The sequence below is a fragment of the Daphnia pulex genome, chromosome 8, assembly GCF_021134715.1.
Source record: "Daphnia pulex isolate KAP4 chromosome 8, ASM2113471v1".
Classification (NCBI taxonomy): Eukaryota; Metazoa; Arthropoda; class Branchiopoda; order Diplostraca; family Daphniidae; genus Daphnia; species Daphnia pulex.
The window spans coordinates 7,453,221-7,479,106 of record NC_060024.1 but is presented as its reverse complement, the minus strand read 5'-3'; the positions used below and the strand labels follow the sequence as shown (position 1 = coordinate 7,479,106).

General features: G+C 44.2%; 2 protein-coding genes and 1 long non-coding RNA gene across 10 annotated transcripts; 1 reads left to right on the top strand and 2 right to left on the bottom strand.

The window, feature by feature from the left end:
• Window positions 1–651: 651 nt before the first annotated feature.
• On the bottom strand, window positions 652–9,317 carry LOC124201158. 3 transcript variants are annotated; one of them, XM_046597629.1, is made up of 11 exons: window positions 7,728–9,317; window positions 4,806–5,645; window positions 4,156–4,445; window positions 2,987–3,157; window positions 2,768–2,920; window positions 2,504–2,676; window positions 2,264–2,424; window positions 2,061–2,195; window positions 1,444–1,988; window positions 1,226–1,378; window positions 652–1,153 (listed from the first exon to the last, which is right to left on the bottom strand). In XM_046597629.1, exons 1-11 carry the CDS (start codon window positions 8,407–8,409, stop codon window positions 1,052–1,054), a joined length of 3,405 nt encoding a protein of 1,134 aa, XP_046453585.1. In that variant the 5' UTR covers window positions 8,410–9,317; the 3' UTR covers window positions 652–1,051. The 3 variants fall into 3 exon arrangements, with proteins under 3 accessions (XP_046453585.1, XP_046453586.1, XP_046453587.1); XM_046597630.1 differs by lacking the exon at window positions 7,728–9,317 and adding an exon at window positions 7,194–7,559; XM_046597631.1 differs by lacking the exon at window positions 7,728–9,317 and adding an exon at window positions 6,489–6,745.
• A 1,822-nt stretch (window positions 9,318–11,139) lies between these two features.
• On the bottom strand, window positions 11,140–25,492 carry LOC124200896 (tyrosine-protein phosphatase non-receptor type 13-like). 5 transcript variants are annotated; one of them, XR_006877413.1, is made up of 18 exons: window positions 25,356–25,492; window positions 20,729–20,858; window positions 20,534–20,628; window positions 19,187–19,321; window positions 16,955–17,041; window positions 16,708–16,849; window positions 16,010–16,401; window positions 15,683–15,772; window positions 15,411–15,613; window positions 15,186–15,324; window positions 14,904–15,119; window positions 14,099–14,840; window positions 13,883–14,015; window positions 13,684–13,805; window positions 13,122–13,211; window positions 12,937–13,053; window positions 12,726–12,862; window positions 11,857–12,645 (listed from the first exon to the last, which is right to left on the bottom strand). XR_006877413.1 is itself a non-coding variant. In XM_046597245.1 (15 exons), the coding sequence occupies exons 2-15, from the start codon at window positions 20,844–20,846 to the stop codon at window positions 11,573–11,575; spliced, it is 2,745 nt and encodes a 914-aa protein (XP_046453201.1). In that variant the 5' UTR covers window positions 20,847–20,858; window positions 25,356–25,492; the 3' UTR covers window positions 11,140–11,572. The 5 variants fall into 5 exon arrangements, 3 of the variants coding, with proteins under 3 accessions (XP_046453201.1, XP_046453204.1, XP_046453202.1); XR_006877412.1 differs by having other exon boundaries at window positions 13,122–13,805; XM_046597245.1 differs by lacking the exons at window positions 11,857–12,645; window positions 12,726–12,862; window positions 12,937–13,053; window positions 13,122–13,211 and adding an exon at window positions 11,140–11,703.
• On the top strand, window positions 22,970–24,176 carry LOC124200899. Of its 2 annotated transcripts, none has more exons than XR_006877414.1 (4): window positions 22,970–23,163; window positions 23,285–23,317; window positions 23,415–23,562; window positions 23,694–24,176. It is a non-coding gene; the product is annotated as an uncharacterized LOC124200899 (long non-coding RNA). The 2 variants fall into 2 exon arrangements; XR_006877415.1 differs by having other exon boundaries at window positions 23,642–24,176.
• Window positions 25,493–25,886: the final 394 nt, after the last annotated feature.

Here is a 25,886-nt window from a genome sequence, read left to right as displayed (position 1 = left end):
GAAATTGTGAAAAATCGATTGTACACGAACCAGTTACAGTTCTGGCATGGCGGCTTATGGAGTTTCGCCCGTTTTAGTTTTAGTTTTTAATTTTCCCATTTCAATCGTCTTCAGTTGCTATTCTTAATTAGATAACTACATTCCTTAGTTATCAGGTAATCTTTTAAGATTTATTTCCCCTCGTCGTTCGTTAGTCGGCATTAAAAAACACCAGTATCGCTACCGCAATCGGAAATACTTTTTTTTCGATATTAACAAGCCTGGATGTAATGCAAATTGTTTGTATAAAAAGGAAAAATATAATTTAATAGTTTACTAAAGTCTCCTATGAAACAAAAACACATTTAATTGAAACCTTCAACCCTTTTCTTTTTTGAGGCCACGAAGACACAAGATTATCAACTACAACGGTCTAACTGGTTTCCTACAAGAATCGTGAGACGTAACTGTGACGAAGAGTTTATGACCTCTTTTAATTTTGGTTTTAAAATTTAAGAAGATTTTTCTTAACATCAACGAGTAACAACGGCAAGGTTCGCTAAATCGCTAGTAAGTTCATAAGTAGAGAATGGCAATTATATATTTTATTTCGTTCAAAGAGACAAACAACGTCGGAATCAAGATATTTCTTAATATACACACAACTCTATGTTCGTAGAAAACTTTTATTAAAACCGGTTCGACAATCGACATCATTGTGATCATTACATTAAGTTAGTAAACTGCTTTTTTGTACAGGCAAAAACCATTCAATCTTAAGGCCACAGCATCTTCATAGTCGACTTGCGTTTACGCTTGCGACGTTAAAGACCTAACGGGATTATGTAATGGCACTAAATAGAGTGTGCGACAAACCTTGGAGGCTATTTGGTAAACAGGAGAGGCTTTAGAACAAACGATACGAACCGGTAATATTGGGTGCCGGTTTAAAAGATCTATCATTTTCATGATTAATGTATGCCTTTCAGAAACTATTTGGATGCGGTAAGTTGGCACGCGGACGGGACAAGAGAAAAGAAAACGAACATGAAAAATTGAGAACAAATATTTCCTAAGCAATCTTCCGAACCGTAATGGCAACTGGACCTCTCGTCTTTCTTAAAATATCGATAACGTAATCTTTAGAGCAACCTTCAAGTTTTTCGCCGTTGACCTATAGAAATAAAATGAGTAACATTTATGAAATGGTCTCGGTGGCCTTAAAAAAAAAGAAATTCAAACATACCCGTAAGACATGATCTCCAACCTTCAATCGGCCATCTTTAGCTGCAACGCTTTCGTCATAGATAGCGCTAATTACCAGTTGCCCATCACAGTCAAGGCCCACACTAAATCCCAATCGACTATTCCATCCTTTGTTAAGTTCAATCGTCTGAATCTGAAAAATAGGATAAAATGGTTAATTTCAGCGTTTAATTTGGTATAATGACTAAACTATTTTACCAATCCCAGGTGAGCTTCTTCAACATATTCTTCGTCAGGAGTTAGAACGATGCCCTTCCATTTAACTAGGCCGTCCTTTCCGCGGTTGGCGCCAGAGTTGTCGCATAACGAGAAACGGTTACTGAGATCGTGGTCAGACAACCCCTGTGGTGCGTAACGTTCCATAGTCGAGTTCGATTGAAAAGAAACAAATTCTTCATCCATTGTCTCCTCCAACGTATTGCCGAGAGCAGAGTGATCAACTACATCCTCTCCTCGAATACAAAAGGATCCGCTGAAACTTTTTCTGGAACAGTCCTCCCGGATAGAGTCGCCTATTCGATTGGGCGTGAGGTACTCTGATATCTCCAGTTCCTGGTCGACAACGGGTGGCTCAGGTTGTCCGTCACCCGCTTGGCGCTCTTCGAATCCCGACGGTGGATGATCGTTAGGTGGGGTAAACATGAATCGTTGCTTTTTCACCAGCGAGTTGCTGAGGTCGAGAAAATCGGGTCGAGAAACCCTAGTCGTTCCAGACGGGGTATGGAACGATGCAGTATTACAATCTAAAGGCGTCATCAGACCATGGTAATCAATACATTGGTTGCAATAAAATGAAAAACGAGCTCTCTCATTACCTGTGAGATCTAGACTATTGGCCATTGCATCGCGTTCCATATCAATTTCAGGGAGAGGGCTCATCGGTGGCGACGTTGTGAAATTTGGAGGGAGACTACAACAACTGTCTTTATGAGAAGACGGCGATCCAAATCCTGTTAAATCAGTAGAAACCTTAGAAAAACCAGCTCTCTCAAACAGATCAAATAATTGCACCACTTACGATCTTTGGCTACAGTTGCTAAATCAGGGCTCGGTGTTTTGGTCAAACGGCGTCGACGGGGTGAACAAGGAGATCCAGAAAGCGCTGGAGCTGGAGAGGCACCTCTTGAACCACCTTGCTTGCGAACGGCTAGATCGTGAAGCAGGTCTTGAGCTTCTTGTCTGCAAAGAAAATTTACCACCGCAAATTGCACATAAACTTTCAAAAAACCGATTGGATACCACACACACACACACACACCTTAGGAGTGGGCGAGGCCGGTTCAATCCCGATTCTGGCTCCGTCGGCGATAATGGTGAAAGCGGAGTAACTGCAGAGTCACGGAAAAGGCGTATCGTGACGGAGTCCGGGCAACGACGTAGAAAAGCAACAGCTTCAGCGTGGCTCATTTCCGACATGTTTACTCCGTTAACCTGTATTTTATTGAATTAATTCATTAATTTTCACTCGCGGCAATAAAAAGTAAATGATAATGATCTATGACTCAGCGGTCAGTAAACTTACGCTGATAATTTTATCTCCGGGATGGATACGGCCGTCGGAAATAGCCGGTTCTTTGACCAATGACCGAACATAATGGCTCAAAATGCTCTCGTCCTCTTTTCGCAATGTAAAACCCAAACTGCCGTTGACTTTCGTCATGTTAATTTCAAATTCCTGTAAGAGAGATACCAGGTCATTGAGTCGTTAAATGAGATAAGGGGGAGTCTACTGATAACTTACGCCTAGAGTGCTGAGAGTCAAAACAGGTGAGAGCCAATTGGAGTGACTAGAATTAGCTGATGTGGGCGACTCGGGTGGGTGAATGCCCATCTTCTCGGCTATTTCTGACGGGATGCGACACACCAAGAGATTAGTTTCACGCGGAGAGCAGCGCAACACTTCCAATGCTTCCTGTAATGAGAAAAAAAGATACAAATTTGTAACTTGTAATTTAAATTCCGCGCGATTCAAAATGATAAACCCCCCCCCCCCCCCAAAAAAAAACGTATACATGACGGAAGTGATCCATCATGATTTTCTTTTTTCAGTGTGTTGCTTGGATGCAAACTTATTCAAGCAACTGCCCTCTTAAGGAAAAATGGCCTAACGACCGTTCAGTGCCCTCCCGTGAATGATTTATCGCCCAGCATATGGTGCCCAGGGCTTTTGGGGTCGATCTGATATTCCTCCCAAAATGCGTCAGCATGAAAGGGGTTTCGCTGGAGGAGGAAAATATAAAAACAAAAAGGAACAATGCGAACACACCGGATTCATCACGACCCTCAGGCAGGGGTGCTGCACAGTTGCTGCCTTATAGTCTCTTTGATGACGGATCGCCTCGAGCTGAAGGCGTATCCGGTCGCCACGAAATAGTACACGGCATTTGTTTTCCGTCCTCACAGAGCAGACGTGACCTTCACCGTCTCGGCCGTGGGATCAAAATGCGCCCTCATTATAAAGGCAAAGGTACGACACTCTTGGCGCCCATTAACCGCCTATTATTCAGTTCGATCCTCATTAGTTCAAAACAAAAACAAAAAACGTGGGACCGGAATTCTTTGAAAAACAACTTTCAACGAAAAGGGAAAATGTTTTTAGAGAGAATTCTGCGGAAAAAGTTGCAGGACCCCCCTCATTTCTAAAACAGAAAAAGCGCAAGACCTGTCGAATGAGATTAAACGACGTGATTCCCAGAACAATAGACCACCATGAGATCAATTTCCATACTGACCATTCTAGAATGCACTCGCTTTCGACCTTCGAACAAGATAACAATCCATAATTCATTGAGTAAAAAGGTTAAGAATTAAAAGCATTTCAGGTCTTTCTTCGAACTAATTTCTAATGCCATCTGGATAATAAGATTTAAAAAAAAAGGAGAAGAAGCCAAACACTATTCCGTGACTTACATAATTTGTGCAGCCGGTGAGGGGTTGTCCATTGGCGGCCAGGAGAACATCACCGACTACCAGCTGACCCGTCTGCCAGGCGGCTCCATGGGGGAAAATTTTCTTAATGCGGATCAAACCAGGCCAGGAACATGCCACGAAAGCGGCGTCGAGCGTTGACGGTGACGAAAATCCTGCCATGCTACTACCACCAGTAGTTCCACCACCTATAGTTGAGGTTGCAACGCCTCCGGTCACGCTCAGACCTAGGCCTTGGACCGTCTTGAGAACCGTCACCTTTCTCAAATTTTCTGCAAATAAAAGGAAATAACCGGAAAAATGTTGATGATGATGAAGAAAATCACACACACACTTGTTATGCAAGTACACATTATGTGTGGCCTTAGTACTATCTCGTGTTCTATTGTTTTCTCTACATCTTCCGCTCTTTTGTTGTCGGAACTGATGTCACGACGGGAAATCCGTCTGCTAAGAGAGCGAAATTCATTGGAAAAACCACAGAACAAGGCCCAAGAAAAGTAAAACGTCACGAGAGAGGGGGAAATAGATACACACGTCATGTGAACCACATTGAAATCTCGTCACGAAGTCAAAGAAAAGACGTGACGTGATTTAAAAGGAAACGCAAAAAAAAACAGGTAGACACATACCATTGGAAACGAATTTGAAGAAATCGTCAAGGAGATCGTCTTCTTTCAAGTGGTGACGGGCAATGTCGGCCGAACTGCCGTCATCCGGCGACTTGTCCGCACTATAGGCAACATCCGGGTAAGTGCCCATGACGTCTCGATCTTGTTGTTGATGTGACTCTGTAACCTTTTCCTCTTGGTTGACGACCACTTGACTGTAATGATCCGGTTCGTCCAGAGCTTGTGGATAGTCAAACACAACGTAATTAGTGTCTCTGTCACAGACTGAGTGAGAAGGCGAAGGCGAAGATGAGTCGGCGGTGGCGGCGTCGGCTAGTCCGGCTGCAGCGGCGCCATCCACGAATTCCGAGGAGCCATGGTTGATGGCGACGGTGGATCCTTGAGACTGTGGTTTGAGGTCGGGGTTATCCGCCACTGATACACGAACAGACGGGTGAAAGGGACGAGGCGAAGCGAAAGCGGAGGAGGTTGTTGCTGTTGAGATGCGGGCCGGTTTGGAATGGTTCGTGTTCCGTGCGCTTGTCACTTTCTTGCTGGCGTGGTTGGAAGGTAGAGAACTGAGAGTCGAAGGACGCGAGAGCACGTTGTTGGTTGACTCCACTCGACTGGCAGGCTGGGCGGCAACTGAACCAGGCAAGGGCCCGTCGGCGATACTACTACTACTACAACTTCTGGTTGGACGGGCGCCCGATAAGCCAGGAAGCTGCGGATTGGCCGACGGTTTGTTTTGGTTTGATCCAGCAGCAGAGGAAGAGGTGATGCCACTTGTCATTTCCGCTTTACGGGATTGAAGTGGTGGAACGCTCTTCTCATTCCGGCGTCGATTCACTTTCTCAATTCCTGTCAAAACAATTCACACACAAAATCAACAAAAGCCGCTGAATGAGTTTGCCAAATTTCTTTTACAATCGAAATAATATTTTTTTTTCTTTCAAAAGTCAAAACAAACGTGACTACTAGAATATTGCAAACAGTTAAAATGTTGAATCATCCATGGCAACAATATATACAGCGCCACTCTCTTTCCCTACAATAAAGTTATTCCGATTTATACGTCCCCTTCAAAGCCTGACAGTTCCAGGTTGTCGCCAGACTGATCTTGTGAGCAGCAACACAACTTTCACTTCTTTTCTGGGAGGGCTCAAAATAGAAACGAACTAACCTAGAAAGAGACAAAATATCTCTTTCTCTCTCTCTCTCGCTCGCTCTCTGGTTCACATACTCTTACGTAGCTGGATTGATTTATAGTCCGGGGTATATACGATTGACGAGCTGTAACGGTTGCTGATAGGCTCACAGGCCTTTTGTTTAGTAAACAGGCTCGGGGCCAATTAAAACCAAACAAAAATAATACTTGTTGATGCATGAAGCGATTGAGACATAACGGGGTATTGGCGGTCGACCACCGACCGAGGGGTGTCGGCCTCATCAGCTGAAATGTCGAGATGGAAACTGACGTTAATCCCGTCGCATCATTGAACCTGGCATTGCACAATCGTCGAATCTATCTGGCTGAAACCACTTGCCAGTTGGCAATCTCTTGCCGACAGATTCTTGTGAAATCAGCATCCTTGAATGTGAACTAACAATGGCAAAACTAATTTCATCCTGTGGCAAGATCAGACACATGTCCTCTTTAATTACCGATGCAGATGTTGTAAAAGTAGAAAGGAAAAGGAAAACCTTGATATCAACACGTTGAAATTAAAAAAAGCGGCGTGAGGAGCATATTTCCCGGTGCGAAATGAGGGCTAACTGGATTCTTTCAACTTTTTTTGTCTACCTACTACTACAACGAACATACGCCACAACAATTCAAAAACTTGCAGGCCTTAAAAAACTCTTCCTGAGTACCACAAAAACACAACCTCCCACTAGTTCCTATAGCCCGAAGCAGCAGTCGTGTTGTTTTGTAGTACTGCACAGGATATCTAGAAAACAACAAAATTCTTTTGTTGTTCGGCCTAGGACCAACCCCAACGCCATCTTGCGGTCAACACTAAAGACTAGCGGACAAAATCTAAATAACACACAATGACTCACACACGACGACGCACATAAAGGTGGACAGAAAAAAACTTGGAAAAATATGGCTGATGATGCAAGTCAACGAAAATTCCAAAGCGTGACTGTGAAAACATTCACACCCCTCCCCCCCCCCGTTCGTTCGTTTTCTCATCTTGTTGAATGTTGTTGCTGTCGGCCGTCGGCACTGTACACGCCCCTCTTTTCCACCTACGTTTGGAAAGCAAGAACAACATTTCGACGAAGATGCTGACTGGTTTTTCTCTCTCTCTCCAAAATAATACCAAAGAGTCAAAAAGAATATGGCGTGGGCCGAAAGAAGAATAATTCCCTTTTTTTAAGAGGTGCACACAATTAACTCACTTGATTAGGAGGAAGCAGTAGCGGAAATCCAATAATTGTGGTACGCACGACGGTCACAACTAAAAAGAGGAGCCCCCACTTGTGGATTTCCGGGGAGGGCTGAAATTAAAAGGTGTACAGTACGAAACTCAGTCAACCGCACACGTCCGATGCGTGGGTGAATCGAAGCGAATAAAATGGCGTGCTTGAAGAGTAAAAAAAAATAATGCCACAAGCCGACAAAAGCATTAAGAGACACCGCCAGACCACAACTGAAACGATCAATTTCCCCCGACTGAAGATGAGAGAGCAACTGGAGTGGGCCGCTTTTTCTGTATCAAAAACGACGACGACACATTCCACCCGAAATACCCGACCTTGGTTTGTTGTCATGGTTACCCCCAAGGGGGTTGGAATTGGAAGAAAAAATTCCCTTTTTTTCCCCCCCGACGAATTCCTTCCTACCTCCGTGACATTGCCCTCGGGGTTACCTAAGGCCATCTAGCGGCAGTCGAGATTGAATAAAAAATAGAATAAAAACCTTGAGATTTTTACCTTTATTATTTTTCGACGTCGATGCAACAGGCTGCTGCTGCTGCTGGGGGACCTTGGTAGCAGCGGAACGCGGAACGGTCATTTTGGGACGTTTGGCTCCAGCAGGACTGCCGTTGTTGTTGCCGACACGAGCAGTTGATGAAATGGTCGATTTCAGATGAATGGCCCTGGCCTGCTGAGTGGCGACAGGAATCTGACTACCGGAAGAAAAATTGGGGACGGATGAGCGAGGAACTTGAAGGTTCTCGTTGTTGTTGTTGTTTCTCGGCTGAGATTTGACTGGGACTGGAGGATTGACGACAGGAGGATTGACGACAGGAGGAGCGCGGAATTGTTCCTTGCGAACCAATTGATTCTGATCGGAATAGACACAAACGACAGGTAACACGGATGGATTAGTTGGACGAAGCTTCAAGCCTCTTTGTTGTTGACTGCTGCTGCTGCTGGATGCGGTCGAGCTGCTGGTAGACGCGAGGCTCGACTTCCGCACCGGAGGAGGCGCCGCCGACGACGACGACGCGCCAGTCCCCAGTCGCGACGACGTTGACGTCAACTTGGTCTGAATCTTTCCAGAAGATTGCGACGTGACAATAGTCGACGACGGACGACCCGACTTGTTGGCCAAAACCTTTCCGGTCGGTGCCAGCCCGCCAGAACTCGCTTTATTACCACCAGTGGCCATCACGTTTTTGTATTATATTATTTCGGGAAAAACACACACACAATAGCCAGATGAAATTTCACTTGATGATCGGGTTTCCCTTTACGTAAATGTTGTCATTCAAACACTAAAATCAAGGGAAAAACAAGTTACGAGAAAAGACTCTCATGATGGATCACACACACACACACAGCCCGATGAAGTTCGTGAGTAATCAAAAATCCATCGACTATTAATGACTCGTCCACTGACCCAAACCAAAAGGTAAAAATGCAACAAAATACGAGACGAAAAAAAAAATGGTGGCAGATGGATTTTTCTACCAGGTTCGAAAGCTGCAGCTGCTGCGTTACAAATTTAGAACACACACACACACACGAGTCACACTGTTTGTGTTCGACTAAAAATTTTGGGTTTCTCGAAAACACACACGCGAGTCACATTCGAACCGGATTCGTTTTGGCTCGAAACAAACAACAAAAAAAAGGAAAAATTCTTTCGACTTCACTACGACGACGACATTTTTAACAATTTTCAACAATGTGTGCAATACTCGAAAAAGAAATGGACGTTCTTGCAGTGCAGCCGGCGTGAACCGTTGCGTACAACGTCAGGCTCTTGTCTGACTGTTTGTTGCCCCGACCTCTGAAAACACTTTTAGGGCTCCAGGGGCTGCTGCTGCAGCACAGAGAGAGGTGGGGAATACCGCACGCAACAACTCGGCTCTACCCAGCGACCATTTTTCGTGCCATTTCAAAACTTGCCTCCTGGTAACAAAAAAACTACTTTGTGTGTCGAGGAAGAAAACTCAACCATGTGTGAAAAAGAATAAGACCAGCAGCAACTAGCAGAGGGATCAACTAATTGTCATGGCTGGCACTTTTTATTTTCTACCCCCACACAGCAGACGCCATGATGATTTCATAGGGAAGAAGGAGGGGGGATGTAAATGCGGGGAGTGGGGGGTTACCAAAAAGAAAAGCAGCTGTTAGATAAACTATCGATTTCCGTATGTCGTCGTCTGTTGATCGTATTATTATTATTTTATTATTTTTGGGATAATATAATAATTTGAGGAAACATCACGGCGGATGACCCGGTTATATGTCGAGTCGGCCTTGTATCTCTTTTGAAGAAAAGAGAGAGAGAGAGAACTATACAAAAGCTCTTAGACCTTTTTGGAATCTGGAAATCTGGCTGCAATGGGCACAAATGAACGAACGAACGAACGAAAAAAAAGGAGGGAAATGAAGTATATTGCCTGTGGCATTTCTTGGGTTTCGATTCCGTCATCATTGCACACACACAAGGATTGGGCGTATATAACCGCGGTATATTTTTCGCCTTCGCTCTAGGCAATTGGCGTCGTTCCAAGCGGCGGCGTTGTGAACTAACAACAACAGTTCCGCCTACCCACCAGTTCATTGGATTTTTAATAAATGTATTGCACACGAATAATGTAAACAAACTGACTTTATGTACTCACTGAAAACAAAAAAGAAAATGGCGTTCAAAATAGTTTCTTTTTTCCTTGTTGTTTGCAAAACGTTTTTGAAGGAGGGAGAAAATATAGCGCACGGCAACAACGAAAACAATTCGTCTGGCCCGCCGCTGTTTAGACTTGCTAATACCACGACGAATTGCTTCTGGCCATAACAATCGTGAGATATTTACGACTTTGACTTCATCAGCGAACGTGAATGGTAAAAACGATTTACTAAAAAAAAAGGAAAAAGGAAAACTCGAATAACAAGAGAGACGATCGTTCAAACGGATGACGCCCTCTCGTCGTCTACTTGCACCGGGACCAAACCTCTTGGCGTGTTGCTCAACCAACGCAAACACGTTCGGGACCAACATCAAAGTTGATTCGGGCGCGGGCAACGCCAATAAGTAAATAATCAAGTCAACTTATTTGATCGGAACGGGCTAGTAGTGGAACGGCCAAAAAGGAAAACAACTCCGAGCGTGACTAGAAATAAAAACACGAAAGAAGCTCGTTCCGTTACGTCGTCCCGCCACCGTAATAGTGGTGGCGTCGCGGCGTCATGACGATTGAATGTTTATGGGCAATTTAAATTGGAAACCGGTCATCCACGAAAAGTGATCGATGCGTCCAGCTTACGGTCGTGATTCCTGTGGAATGTTGGTTGCCATCATTCCATAGTAGGACAAATTCATCGCCGTCGGGCCGGTAACCTGCTGTTACTGTTTTGTCGCACTCACGAATATATATTACGTCTCCGGTGACGTCGTTGGGCTGGCTGGGTTTTCTATTCTGCGGTTGTTGCTGCTGCTGCTGCTGCTGGTGGTCACCAGTTAGTTAGCTATTCTTTTGTTCAGACTTCACTTGTTGCAAAACAGACGTGGCCGCACAGCACACACAGCACACGCGCCCGACTTTTCACACGTTGCTAACGTGAGAATATTGTTTTGGCTGCTGCTGGATCTGCTCCAGCTGTCAAAGATTCCCTTTTTTCTTTTCTCTTGTAAGTAAAAAAGACTTTTGGCTTAATGTTTCGTTGTTGACGCCAGCGGAACTTTTTTCTAATGAAACGTATACACAACGTGTGCAGCACAGGCAATCGATGTTTGATTATGGTCATCGGTTTGGGCCGTTTGCCAACGCGTTCTCGTTTAAATTCGAAAAAAAATAAGGGTGTTGCTCGCCCATCAATAAACTAGAGCAAAACAACCAATGCGTATATAGCAACAAGCATAGCAACAACACAGCCATATTAATGGGCGGGATACCGTCGAAAAAGATTTATTTGCAAAACATGTACACATCAACGAAACAATAGCATCGAAACTTGAGGTGGGGTGGAGGACCAAACAGGTTAAATAAAATAGTTTTTGTTTTTCCATTCTTTTTTACATCAAAAAGAAAACATTTCACAAATATTCAAGAAATCAGAATAAGGTTTGCTCACTGTTTGGACGTGATTGTCATGGGTTATTGATGAACAAACGAATGTGGATTGTGTGTGTGTGTGTGCTGGCTCTTTCCAAGGACTTTTAGTAGTTCCGTACATGGGGCGGAGAAATCGCGCTGGATATCTGATTGTCGCCGTGCAGAAGAAGAAGAAGAAGAGGTAGACAAATGAGCCATTTTGGGTTTTTTTCAAATCCGGAAAGATTCCAAGGCTGTAAGAGTTGCAGATGAGTTTTTGGGTGAGGCTGCTCACTTCGCTGCATCGGGTCGATGGAGGACGAACAGTTCAACGTCGCGAGGTATACGGCGGATTTGATCAATCACCTGATCGTAGTCCAATTCGTCACAGTCGAGCCCGTTGACGGATAAGATACGATCACCTACAGAATACATTTCAGATAAAAACTCATCAATCATTCATGATTTCATGTGAATTGAAAATTTAATCAAAAGATTTATTTAAAAATAAAAAACCACCCGAGTCCCGAAAGTCCAAAAAAGAAGCAAATGAAATGGGACGCCAGCGCCTAGACTTAACATATTGGGCGCGCATTGCACGACCGATTTATTTTAGAAAGAAACATTGCAGCGGTCGTAGCCCCCACCTTCAACCGTCAAGTTAATTCCATTGTTCATGGAACGCTTTCAAGAATTTTCCAGGGTGCGCTACATAAAAAGTACAAGTGAAGGAAAATGTCGACTATCAAATCCTATCAAAACCTTCCCCGAATTCTATTTCCATCTCGTTTGTTCCAGAGCCTCACACAGCTAAAAGGAAAACGAAATGGAACAACGCCCATCGGTTCCAAATGGAGAAAACAAATTATTCATGCTACTTTTCTTTTTTCTTTCTCGTCGTTTATTTCGTTGAGGAGATTTTGCAAAAATTGATTGGAGAATAGATAGGTAGGAGGAGGTAAAGGACAAAAGGGCTGGACGAGAAAATGTTGACGAAAATGAGTATGCGCTGCCATCTTGCGGCGGCCAACTAGACTTGTTCGTAATAATTAAAACGCGTTTGCGAGTTGACAGCGGGGATTTTCACAGGAATAAGCATTCTAGAAAAACGGGAATTTTTCTCATCGATTAATTGCGAATTAGTCTCAGATCTCGATTGGACTCGAGTTCTCAATTTAGTGCCGGCCACTTTGGCAGCTTCGGCTTTTTGACGAGTCAAATCGACATCGTCCTCGGTGAGAGTGATTTTGATCTGCTCAGGATTGTCCGACGAGTACATGGTTTGAACAGCGCTGGGCGAGAACAAATTGGGAGCCGCTTCTTCGGTGATGACGGGATGGAAGCCCGTTTCGTCAGCTGTGTAACTATACAGAAAGAGATGTGAGAGAGTCGTACACGTCGCCTCTAATCTTTTTTGAGATGGAGAATAAATGATGTTCTTTACGTGACAGTAACAAGAACGCCGTCGGGCCGGCTGTAGCGATAGAAGCCCCTGACAATTCCGTTGCGCTGAACCTCACTGCGTGAATGAGTCATGCCGACGAAACCATCTTGAATGTCGTAGTTGAAAGCGTAATCCCTCTAAGGAGACGACAAAACAGAAACATTCTCGTGCCCGTCCGCACAGGGGGAAATTTATGGTAATTATGATTTACGGCTAGTTCGATCGGTTCCTCCTTAGCAACGACGGCTCGTTCCTTGGAAACGCGCGGCAAAGTGCCAGCCGGCAGAGCCAGAGCTCCGCACAGCACGGCCAGCAGCACTACAATAACCTACGTTTATACAGAATACATTTTTTGTTGTGACGGACTCAATTTAATTGTAATTCAATTTCTATTACCTTTAAAGAAACCATTTCTTTTTCTCTCTCGAAGCAAACTGAAAATCTGAACTTGCACTTTGGTCGGAAGCAAGAAGAGATCTGACTAACCTAACGAATGAGTTCGTCTTTATATAGCGGACAGACGGAACGCAGGTGAGAGGTTCTTTTCTCAATTTTTTTGCTAACAAACAAGTGAGTTTTGTTGGTGAAAGCAAGGTCGCATCTTTTTTTCCCCTCTTTTTAAAAGTCTGGATAATCCCCGTCGTGTAGCGTAGACTCATCTCCAAAGCGGACGCGATCGCATTCAACGAGTATAAACAATTTCAAGATTTTCCGAGTTCCCTCTTCGTTTCGACAATACGATCTTTCTCTTTGGCACAAGATTATAAAAGACAAGACAGGGGGAAGAAAAAATAAAAACTTTGATGACCTCGATAACTGGAAGGCCGCAAAAGAGGAGAGAGAAAGTGGAAAGCTGTCAATCACCCACGTGATAATAACCCATCACAAGATCACCATCTGCTCCTTTGTTCCCTTTTAACAGATTAGTCCAAATAGAGGCTCATAATTTCGCGCTTACCTGGTTTGAGTGAGGTCTGCCGATGAGCAGCGCCATTGGGCGTCAGTCCCATCAGGTAGATACCGCCACGTACGCCGCGAGCAATCAAAATGCCCAGCGAACCATCAGGATCTTTGGAAAATCTAATGTAGAACAAACAAAAATTAATTGCTTTTCAAATGAGTAGAAATAAGAAATTTAAAAAAACGAACGATTTTACCTGACGGTGACTCCGTGTTGTCGAGTTGGTGATGGAAGACGTGGTAGGCGGTTGAACCGTTCCGTCAACGACTGCGACATGCTCTCCTGGGCGTCGAAAACCAGCGATTCATCCTCCGATTTGACGCTGGTATCTAAATGGGGGAAAAAGATATAAGAACGTCAATCAATTTAGTCTTATATAGAACTCAGAAAAGAGGAATCGAATCGAATTTACCGACGACGTAGGCGCCGGAAGGATCTCCAGATACGACGCGTTCGCTGAAGCTGACTTCTTGGAGACGCATTTTCTCGCGAATGAGAGCGTCGGACGATATTTTCGTTCCCATTCGGACCAGAGTGCTTTTACGAGGGCTAGTAGGAACGGTGGATTCGGAGAGGGAACTCAGCGTAGAGTATTGGGAGGATTCTGCTGACGTCACTGGAACAAGTTCCGGCATAGGAATATTAGATTTGACGTCAATCACCCGAGTTGTAATATCATTCGTGTCGGGTCGCTTCTGGACACCTCCGAAAGGCACGTAGATTCTGACAGCGTTGGACGGACGTGGCAGGGTGGCGCTGGACAATGATTTGACGGGCTCCACGGGAGTCTTGACCGGTTCGATAAAACTCGCCGGTCTATTGTGACGCAGTTTCGGCAAAGTGGCAGACTCGGATCGTATTAGCAGTTTGCGCTTTTTCAGTTCCAGCGCCATCTTTTGGTGGGAAATCAACAAATCGAACGTGTTTCGAATCCGCGAGGTTCCAACGCAAAGTCGCCGCTTGCGGATGGAATTTCCTATTCCGGACGTCAGCACGATGTGGTGTTTAGAGTGAGTGAGACTCTTGATGTCTTCCCAGTACAAGCTGACGTGTTTGAGGGAAGTGCCAAACGAAGTCGAGGTGGCGTGAGGGACCAATTTGAGTCCTTCAAGTCCCACCAGCAAATTGAGCGGAGTCGTCCTCAATCCGTCGTCCTGCAAATGTCGACGTTAAATGGGGAGACTCGAGTCATTCAAGATAGGAAATAAGTAACCAACCTCGATAACGTGTACGTGATGATATCCATAGGATTGAGTTTGCATGATCCGTTTGACGAAATTGCATTCGACTACGCGTCTTTCCACCAGCGTCGGAATGCGACCGTGCAGACGCTGTAGGGCCTGGGCAGCTAGTTCGCCGCCTTTGACACTCTGTTGCGTTCCAGCACTCAGGTAATGATCGACGTGGAAGTACGACCCACCCACTCCGTGAATCTAATCATTTAATAGTGAATAATTGAGTACTAATGCAATGATTTAATAATGTGAACACCAATTAACCTTTGGGTTATAAGTTCCGAATTCTATCGTCAGGGCCAGGGCGGCCAGTCCCATTTCCTCCATTGGATCCATAACCCAGCGTTGTTCCAGCAAGTCTTTTCTTAATTGGAGATAGAGTAGATGTTCGCTTTCCAAACTGCTGCAAGTTTCAAAAGAAAGAAAAAAGAGATATACAAATTGATCTTGACTTTTTTAAAAAGTTGCCATCCGGCGACGGCGACTTACTGCAAAGTGAAAACAGAGTGAACATAAAACCGGAATCGGAAGTAAACGTTGAAGCTGGGATAGGGCAATTGTTTATAGTTGTCGGGGGCCAAACAGCTGACTTTTTCGTCAAGTCTAGGAAATACGAAATGGCCGCCTTTGATACAAGACAATCCGAAAAATATGGCGTCACTGGCCGCGATTCCAAAGTGATCCATCACCATCTGAAATCAAATATGAAATTCTTCTTAGAAATTTAAAAAATATGTAGCCGGAAAAAAAAGGTAGGTCACCTGCATGAGTTGATTAATTCTTGTTTTGCCCGGGTCACACTCGACGTGTAAACGACGCCCATCCAAGTGCAAAATGTTCACAGATTTTTTCTATGTAACAAAGTACAGTATAAATAAGGTGTTTTTGGCTGCTGCTGCTGCTTTTTGCATGAACGACACATGTTTTACGGTAAACGAGTTACAGTTCACTTCAGCATAATTCAACGAGAACCCGAATTGAAAACTTGTTTTTTTTTTTTCCCCGAACTTTCAAATGCCAAAGCGGATTCGAAACAACGTCATTGGTAATCTAAAATTCAAAGTTTTCAGTCAGATTCAAATGTCTACCTTTTTCGGTTGATGTGGTAAAATGACCACGTAGGGAGGTAAGCTACTCTTGACGATGAATTCCGGACCGCAGCAAGTAACGGGACAGATGGCCGGCTCATCTTCTCGCTCGATGGACACCTTCAGATCGCGGAATGACTGACTCTTGCGCGGATGAAACGCTGCCGCCGCCGCCGACGACGACAAGGAAGGAGTCGAGGATGGCTGGTCATGGAGTCGATAGAGGCGAGACGGGGCCCGCTGAATAGCTGCATTAGCTGCCCAGGCTAAATTCTTGAGCGCTCCAGTAGGTCCGCCGTCTCCAACGCTGCTCCGAGCTCGAGCCAAGCGGATAGGCCGCCTTCTCCGAAAGACTCCATAATGCTCTGGCGGCGTACTATGTCCGGTAGTATCTGCCAAGTCAAACGGAAAATGAGGATTATTTAAACCGGGGTTTCCTTTGATGCTTGCTGCTGCTGTTACCGTTGGGAAATTCTTTTCATCAACGATTTCAAACCTTATTCACGAATAAAGACTTAAAACCTCACTGAGCAAGCGTTTAATCGACTGCTGTTTTATTGTTTGGTGGGCCAGCAATTATGGAGCCCCCCAAAAAACCACAAGCCGTAAATCGTGCACAATAGACCCATAAACTCTGCGGCAGTTGACTCAAGCGTATATATTCCAAGAACCATTAGAAATGAGAATAGATAATATACCCGATTGGTTGGCCATGCTGGTGAAACGATTGAGACTGTCGGTAGACGGATGCCGTGATAAATGGTCAGAAGAAATGGCCGAGTCTTCCGTTGACGAACAATCTTCTCCACGACTATGACCGACCCTGCCCTTGGCCGTCAGCTGTAAGGATTCCCCATCGTTCAAAAGTAGAAAAGCAAAATGTAAAGATATATATAATCGATCGATGAGAGAGAGAGAGAGAGAAGCTCCGTGATGAGGACGTACCTTGGCGGACTCTCTGGCCAGCACTTCACCATACAAAGCCGCAACGTAACGGGCTGCAATGGCCGGCTGAATTCTTAACTTGAGAATCTGTCGAATCAGAATAATAGATTATACATATTTACATGGTTAGTGTGTGCAACTGGGGGTGGGCCAGTGCTCATTGTTTTCGTCGAATACGGAAATCAGGATCCGGGGGGATGGAGGGGGGGTCTGGGATCCAGTGATGGATAGATATGACCACATTGCACTGAATATGCATACGCCAAGCGTTCGTGAATCATCAAATTGTTTTGCTGGGGCACCAACCGGTTAAATCTATCGACCGCGCGCTCAGCAGCAGAGCTATCTCTCAGCTGGCGGCCTCGGCTAAGATGGGATCACTCCATCACGCTACGCCCGGATGGCAACTGACATGTGACCGATACTTGGCCGGAGTTTGCGACAACCCCCCAAAAAGAAACAAAAAACCCCAAAACAACTGGAACAATACAGGAAAAAAATACTATTCGAGCTCCAATCACCGGGAAAACCGTGCCAGTTGGAGCGGATAATCGAAATGGTTATCGGATATAAACCAGACACACGTGCAAACGCACAATCCATCTCGTGCAATGTGAATCTCATTAGAAAAATGGCTCGCGATCTGGTGATGGTAAGAGCTTTTGATTTGTGTGCCAGCAGAGAAGTTCGTGGATAGATAAACGTTCCCGGTTCTTTCTATATTTCGTGACTGACGTCACCCAACAACGGAAAAAAAAAAAACAATAGAGAAATTGTAACCCCTTTCTCTTCAATTAGGACTTGGAACATGTATCATATATAATCCTCTCTCACGATCTCCAGGTCGCTCGTCGTTACATAAGTAGCAGCCGTTTTTCTCCAGGAATTTTCCACTTTTTGAGAAACAAACCGCATCATCTTATTTTGACAAACCCCCCGACGAAACAACGTCAAGTCAACCGAGGTCAACTCCCAGCCCAAAGAGCTGCTGCTGTTATATGTTTCCGGGAAATGTACGGTACACACCCGGTTGGTGTTGACTTCGTGAGAAATGAAAACATCTCCCATTTCACCCGAAACTCGTTCACTCGATTTGGGTGTCTGCTTTCTACAGAAAACGTCGCACCACAAGAATTAAATACTTGGGGAGTCGTCGAGGCACAATCGCCGGTCGCCATTGGTCCAAAAACCGGATGAAACTCGTTTACCAATAGGCGATGGACCGTCTAATTTCTCACCGTCGAGTTACAAGAAAATACTACGGAGTAGGGAAATAATATCAAAACGAGTTAAACAAAGGCAACATCATTTTCGACGAGGCTTGTGCGTCTAGAGAATGATTCCCTTAAGGCGATTGGAGACGTCGTGAATGACATATTCCCGCGAGCTTGTCGCAGAAAGAGCGAGGCGCCCTGCTATCTATTTAATGATCTCGTCAATCAAGCAACATTGGCGACGGATTCAATCGATTCGCAGTCCAATCCCCCCCTACTCCTTCGCCTCCATTAAGAGTAGACTTTGATTAACATCGATCGGTAGGCTTGAGTGCCATTCGCTGCGAGCCTTGGCCCCACTCCACTTTGCTCCTCTTGACGACATACCAAGAACACCTCGCCTCTTTCAATCGTATTATTAACTTTAGAGGTTGAACATCGATCCTGCGGGGCTGACAAACAAACGGCTTTTTTCTCGGAACAGCCTTTTGTCTTCCAACAACAACAACAACAAAGGGCCGGGAATGATTTTGAAATGGACGCCAGAGTAGTAGTAGTAGTAGTAGTAGTGCAACATCAGGTTTTCCGGGCCATCATGACTTTGTCAACTTGAAAGCAGTTAAAAGTTTTTTGATGTCATAAAGCGATGGGTTATTATTGTATAGGAGAATCAATGTAGTGGAATGTCGCCTGGATATTCCAGTTTATTGCTCCATTTTGTTTAGACGGTTGAAAACTTTATCTTCTAGTTGTTTGACTTTGATAACTTGGGAAAAGTTGTGTTACTATGGGGAATTCGGAAAACTCGTTGCGCGACCCTTTTTTTCTTTTTCTTTCTTTCTTTCTCTTTCCCAACCGACGACCTTTCAAGGAGAATTGCCTTTGTCAATCTCGGAGAAACATTTAATGCGACAACGGGACTTGTACAAATGTCGTTCTCTCTTTGATTTTTGGGGCCCCGGGGGGGACGAACGTGGAAGCTAGCGCGTGAGTCGTCAAATGAAAACAAATACTTTACTTGAATGGCACGATCCACTGGAACGGAACGGACGGACGGATCGGCGAAATTTTGCAGCAGCGTCCGAGCGCCGATTGCGAATCCACCGCTGGCGCCGGCCAACACTCGAGCCAGTTGGCTAACGCTCCATCGTGTCTGAAACAAAACACCAGACACCAAGAAATTATAAATTCAGTTTTTACACACACACAGACACCATAGTCTATAATAATTCCCAAACAGGATTCGATAACCATCAGTCGACGTATCACGCCTTAACAAGAGGATCGGAAATGGCTCGTCAAGGCCATGTTAATATTCAACGCGGTTGCTTGTCGACGACACGCCAACAATTCTCTTACATAGACGTTAATCCCCGCCCTGTGTGTATACATTTTGTTGTTTTGGGTTTTGAATTTTTTAAATAAAAAAGCAGCTTTCAAAATATATCGACGGGCTATCCAGAAGACAAGGCAATCAAGCAGGCGCAGCAAGGATTCTGTATTTTTATATGTTTATTTTTTTATATTTATTTATTCCGTTAGTTTTGGGTTTTTATCGCCGGCCCACCAGAACGCGCGCGTACGCAACAAGGAAACAAGCCAGCTTATCGGAGAAACAGCAACTCACGCTCTCCCCTTTTCTCTCCCCTTCTTCTTCATGTTGTTGATGTTTTAAGTTGGCCCATGCCAGTAGAGAGCATCATGTTTTCCATTGGCTACGTGTTTGCGTACCATACAGTAAGAAAGATGGCCGCGTCTCCTGACAGACGCGCAAAAACGAGTCAATTTCCTTTTGAAAGGAACAACTGGATAATAACCAAGTTGGGTTTTTTCTTTCCCCCATAACAAAGTGCTCTGCATTAGTTTTGATATAGCAATAGTTTGAACTGGTAGAGCGAGACTTTTGGTGGTGATCCATGACGACGATACCATCGTCGACCCACGACCCTTTTTTGTTCTTCTTCTTGTCTTCGCCCAAGCTCTCCACTCCCATCTTGATCCTTTGATATTCAAATGCAGTTTCTGAAGCGTCTCGAACATTTTTTGGTTATTTTTTTATTTTTCCATTTTAGCCACAATCGCTAATGAATTTCCAGTTTTGGCTTCAACGATTCTTCACTAAGGCAGGTCGTGAGAGAAAAAAAAGGCCCATCTTCATGAATTATTCAAAGATTCCATGTCGGACACAATAGCGAGAAATGAGTAGCAGCGTAGATAAATCAGATCGATAGCATGGGTCATGAATATCGATCCGGTTTGGCTCACGACAAAGAAGAGAGAGAGGGAGAGAGCCTCTAGACTTCTCACAGAAAATTTTAATGCTGAATTGAGAGGGAACTGCGCAAACACACAAAATATGACTCACGTGGGCTACGTCTCTGTGCAGTTGAACTTGTCCGGAAGCTTCTAGCAGAATGTGTTTAAGGCGCAGTTCAGTCTCTGATGCCGGTCGGCAATCTGCTGTTAACAGTCATCAAGTTAAAAGGGAAGCCCAAGGCGAATTTAAGAAGCAGGAAATCAGTTGAAGGGACAAAAAAAAAAGAAAAGAAAAAAGCCATACCTTTATTATGCTGATGTAGAGATAATTGTCGCAGCAACTGCAATAAGATGGCTTCAGTTTCGGTTACGTGGAGAAGCGAACCTCTGACGTCCAACACCTCCTCCGCAGACACCAACATTATCTCCTCCACCTTTCACGGGATCAAAAAGAAACAAAACAAAAAATGAAGCACTTAAAACATCCGCTACCCAATTAGAATGAGAGTTGCCACCACCACCACCAGTACTATATCCCACATTTTTCAGAGCCTCTAAACCAGCCTCGTAACGAGCCAAGTCAACCATCCCATTATTATTTTAGAGTCCCCATTCTCTCAAGTATTCAGATCATTCCCATCTGATAATCGCGCCAAACAAGAAGAAATGAATAAATTGAGGAAACAAAACAGAGAAATAAGAGAGAGAAAAACCGGTCGGTTACGATATTAGTTATTCCGTGTTATTTTTCTTCGTCATCTATATACATTGGTACACGATGGCGCACACATAAATAGTTACTCTTTCAATCAGAATATTTAAAGTCTGCGGAGGAGAATGCATCAAGGAAAAAAAATAGATGCGGGCGAACGGGTCTCAAATCATGCAAAACCAACATTGTATATAACATTGGCGGAATCGATTTAGGAGTGGGAAGAGTCAGAGAAAGAGAGAGAGATGAAGAAATTGCAGAGAAGAGAGAAGCCGAGTAAAATGGAGTAGAAGAAGTTGTCGATGTGCGCCGTCAAATCTTTTTCAGTTATTTCTTTTGGTTTGTTTTTGTTTTGAGCTGTGCCCGCCTCTCCTGCTGGCGACCTAATCGGTGTATTGACTTGTGTGTGTTTAAGAGCCTCAAAGATGGATGGGTCCACACGACGTGCCATCTCCGGACGAGTTGTTGCTATTGTTGGGGTAGTAGCGGCAACGAGCCTGAGGCCGTTCCAAAACAGCCCAGCTGACGGTGGCAATCAGGGCGCCGACAATCACCAACACCAAGAGCAAGTCAAATGTCAATAGCGAGTTCATCTTGGCCGGGTCCTGGCTTAGTTACACTAGCTGGACGACATTGGCATCGGGGATGGAAACGATTTTCGAAGGGCGGAGGCGGCCGTAAGCCCCGCAGAATAGAGCGACAAGAAGGAGCAGGAGCAGGAAAACGTGATCGAAAATGATCAACATCGTCGGCATTTTGAATGCGAACACATCGGCCCCGACACTTTTGGCTTGTGACTCGACCGCAGGGAAGATTTCAATTAGAAAAAAACAAAAAAAAAAGTTTCGGCAAAATCACCACCGTCAATGGAAGAAGCGAAATAAAAAACAACTTTGGTCGATCCAAATGTTTGAGATGCAATGCTCGTCTCAGACGACTCGCCTCTCGATGACTAGGGTCTTTGAAATGGGTCGACGCATGCGTCTTGGACAATAGACGCGAAAATCGAATCTTTTGACGTTTTCCTTGGGCTCTTGCGAGTCGAGTCGAGCGCAACAATCAAGCGGAGGGGGGGGGGCAGTTATTTTCTCCATTGCAAGGAAGAATTTTCAAACTACGTCATTTGATGAAACATAAATCGAAACTTCCGTCCTTAAACGCCGCGTTTCCGCTACGATAAACGTGCAGCTCGCCGACATTTACACCCCGAGAGATTTTCGGGCAAGACCTTTCCGCCTCACTGAACCATTTTTGGCAGCTCATCTTCATGACGAATCGTTGGCTTCCGATGGCAATGGAAGGCAGGCAGAAAAGGCAAGCGTGGTAGATAGGCAGCACGAAAAAGACTCAAAGTCGTCCATCTTCTTTAAGGTTCTCGACTGATCAATAGGTGCTGCTGGGCCCAGAGTTTTTCACAATGTTCAGAAGTGTTCGATTGCTTTTTTTGGCAGCCAAAGGAACGTGGGGGAGGACTGCGCTGCTTGTATTCGATTACTCGGCGTTTGGGATATCATTTTGAGTTGCATTTCAACTCGATCCCTTTCAAGTTGAAATTCTCCCCAGCTCATTGTAATTTGACATTCACCCTTGCTGCTACAAGGAAACGAAAGCATGATGTATGTTGTATACGTGCTGTAGCGGAAGCTCAGGGCAAAAATATCGATTGGACAACAATCAAATTAAGACTGGTCGTATGACTATGGTGACGAAGAGAGAGAGAGAGAGAATCGGGACCTGGCTTCCGCTGCCCAACAAGGAAGGAGATAGATAATCCAACTAAAAACGCTTTCCTATGGCTGCAGCCAAAAACTATAAATCCTAGTAGGTACTATAGAAAGAGAGTTTAGTTTGACACGATAAGGCGTACTAGTAGTACACGACAAACATATTTTTTGTGATGGGCAACCGAAGAGACGCTCTCAAGCATAGCAAGGCCGTCAGTAGTAGTACTGAAAGTAATAGCCCAACCAAGTCCAAAGAGGAAAAGAAACCGACCGACGGTGAGGCAGACAAGACCGAAGGCGAAGGTATAGAATATCCGACAGCAAAAGAGAAAAAAAAAAAAAAACAAAAATTTGCATACAAAATTAATAAACTAGTCGTAAATTTCCAATTGTGTGTTCCCTCTATGGCCGTGTGCCACCACAGGCGGGTTAACTGCATGGCTGTCAAGCAGTGAAGGTAATTGGCCAATGACTTGATATGGCGAAAAATCATTTCTATTTGTATGCATAGTAACGGTATCAGAAAAATAACCCGAAACCTTAATTGGTAATAGGAGTTGGCTGGATGCAGTTTTTCGTCGTGACCAACGCCATCATCTTACTCTTGACCACTGGCCTACCTCGGATTTGGGAGACACTTGATTTTATGACCTCCAGCTCATCTTCCGACTAAGAAAAACGTTTCTCGTAAAAATACCAACCGTAAGTGAATTTTAAAAAAGAGAAAAAAAAAGACCTTAAATCAAAACACAACACTTTGCGTTTGCGTCCACATCCGAAGATGACTGGGTGCCAACTAGAATCAAAACAGTACACACTACTTGAAATTACAGATTCAATAACGAAGAAGAAAAAATAAAATAAGGATGGCTGAATCGGGTCTGTGGATAAAATGCACGGTGGTCGTGGTCATCTTGGGTTACATTTCTATTCAATTCATGCGCTACATGGACGATTGGTACCGGCAAGAGTTTCGCCGTTACTTGGAAACCGAACAGAAACGGAATCCTCATCTTTTCGAGCCTTGATGAGGATGACAACCTATTTTTCTTCTTCTTCCCCCCATTCTTTCTGTAACAAACTCAATAACAATATTTTCATTTTGATGTGGTAAAAACAAAAAAAAAATTGTTTTATGTGTACCGTCTATGGTAGAACAGAGCGTGACGTCTTGTGGTTGAGTCATTGTATTTGTTTCGGTACTTAAAAAATTGTTAACGACCGTGTAACCATCGATGCGACCTATTATCTACACCTTTGACGCTCGGCAGACTCTTTTGACTGAATAAACACATTTAGTGACGGCCGACCTTGAATTGGGCAATTGCGGTTCTCCATTTTATTTAATAATTTGACTATATTCGATTGTCAAAACAACAACGTAAAAAATAACGAACTAGACAGCAACTGGTGTTGGTTGTTTTCTCAAATTACTATTGAATGTTGTATAAGGAATAAGGTGCACTGTGAAATTTATTGTCCATCCCGTTTTTTTCTGCGTAAAAAAATAACGAAGAAAGCCTTGACTTTGTCGACAAGTTTTGAGCTTACCAGCAGCGTGGCAACACAAGCCCCCAAACCTAAAATGGCTATCTTGATTTTTACTGACAGACCTGGCTTTTTTAAGAGGAAAAAATACAATAACATTCCTTGTGAGATTCCATTCGATTTTCGATTAGGGTCTTAGAAAAGAAAAAAAAAGGTTTGGGCATTAGCTTACTTTTGGGTTTACAAAAAATCTCACGCCATCTTCATGCAAGACAAAACCGCAGCTTAGAAATAGTGTTGAATGATGGATAGATACACACACACACTCGACAATACCGGTAATCATCTCCTGGCATGGCAAGAAACTCACAATATTGCTTTGATTGTGGGCAGGGTGATGTCAACACCTCGTCTTCATAATGATCATTTACCAAAAAGAAACACAAGTAATAATACGGCACAGAAAAATAATAATAAAAAATTAAAAAAAAAATCTTTTTTAATATTTTTCCTGGAGGGAGGGACTTGTGTCCAATCTGTCATTGACTTTGGATATTAAAGGCAATAGACAACAAGAGAAAAGGTGCGGCACTTTGGAAATAACTGCCATGCCCAAACGTGGAGACATGGTAAAAAAGAAGAAAAATGCGATAAGAGATAAGTGGCAGCCAGCAAACAGCTGCGCAGACTCTCCCTCTTGACCCACTATTTTTTCTCTCTTTCCACCAAGGCCTCACAGAGAGTATAACGCGCGCGCGAGAGAGAGAGTGGAAATTGTTACAACTGTGCCTGAAATTCGTAAATTGAGATGGAAGTAAACGTCTTTTTAAAAACTGTTCGACTAGAAGAATTATATTCCCCAAAGTTTTTTTTGTAGCCGCAAGCTGTTTGGAACGAGGGAGGGGGGAGTCCACGTGACCAAAAAAGGAGTCGTACCACCACGCTCTTCCCAAAATGCTCGATGCTAGGGATAAGACAATAACTACATAGAATTTAACTATTCTTACCGGTCAAGCAACTTGAATGGAGCAGTAGAGATGGTGGTGCTGGTAGAGCTTTGTGGATGTATATGAGATGGGAGGAGACGAACAAACGAGATCTATCAAGGTGACCAACTTTACCAACAGGAACCAGTATTGGCAATGGGCAGCACTCGCGCGCAGACTTAAAACAGATTTGGGTTCAAAAACAGGTTGTCAACCTGGAATTCACGCCCTCCTCTCCAGTCAAAAACCCGACGGGCTGTTAACCCCCGATGCACTGCTGCTACTCTGCTGCTTCACTTTCAAAACAATCCAATAAAGACATCAAGCTGCTTAGTTGCTGTCCTGTATCTGAAGCGTGTGGTAGTAGACAAATCGAAGGCTCACTGAGCACAGCACACCACTCTTTTGATTCGAGCACTGACGAGAAACACTTGTCGACTTTTGAAAGTGAACTGCAGCTTCAAGACACTTGTTCGCTACCCCTCTTGCCCGCTGTCTTCATTTCAAAACGGACCGTTGCTTTCTACCAGCAGTGTGTGAATGCCAAAGAAA

Bases quoted from the DNA above. Each gene is read 5' to 3' on its own strand.
- LOC124201158 (XM_046597629.1), bottom strand. From the start codon at position 8,409: ATGGCCACTGGTGGTAATAAAGCGAGTTCTGGCGGGCTGGCACCGACC. The intron at 2,921-2,986 runs GTAAGTTATCAG...TCTCTCTTACAG, and splicing joins TGACTCTCAGCACTCTAGGC to GAATTTGAAATTAACATGAC. The intron at 1,989-2,060 runs GTAATGAGAGAG...TGACGCCTTTAG, and splicing joins CAATAGTCTAGATCTCACAG to ATTGTAATACTGCATCGTTC.
- LOC124200896 (XM_046597245.1), bottom strand. From the start codon at position 20,846: ATGTTGGTGTCTGCGGAGGAGGTGTTGGACGTCAGAGGTTCGCTTCTC. The intron at 16,850-16,954 runs GTACGTCCTCAT...GAATCCTTACAG, and splicing joins TGGCCAGAGAGTCCGCCAAG to CTGACGGCCAAGGGCAGGGT. The intron at 15,614-15,682 runs GTGACCTACCTT...ATTTGATTTCAG, and splicing joins GAATTAATCAACTCATGCAG to ATGGTGATGGATCACTTTGG.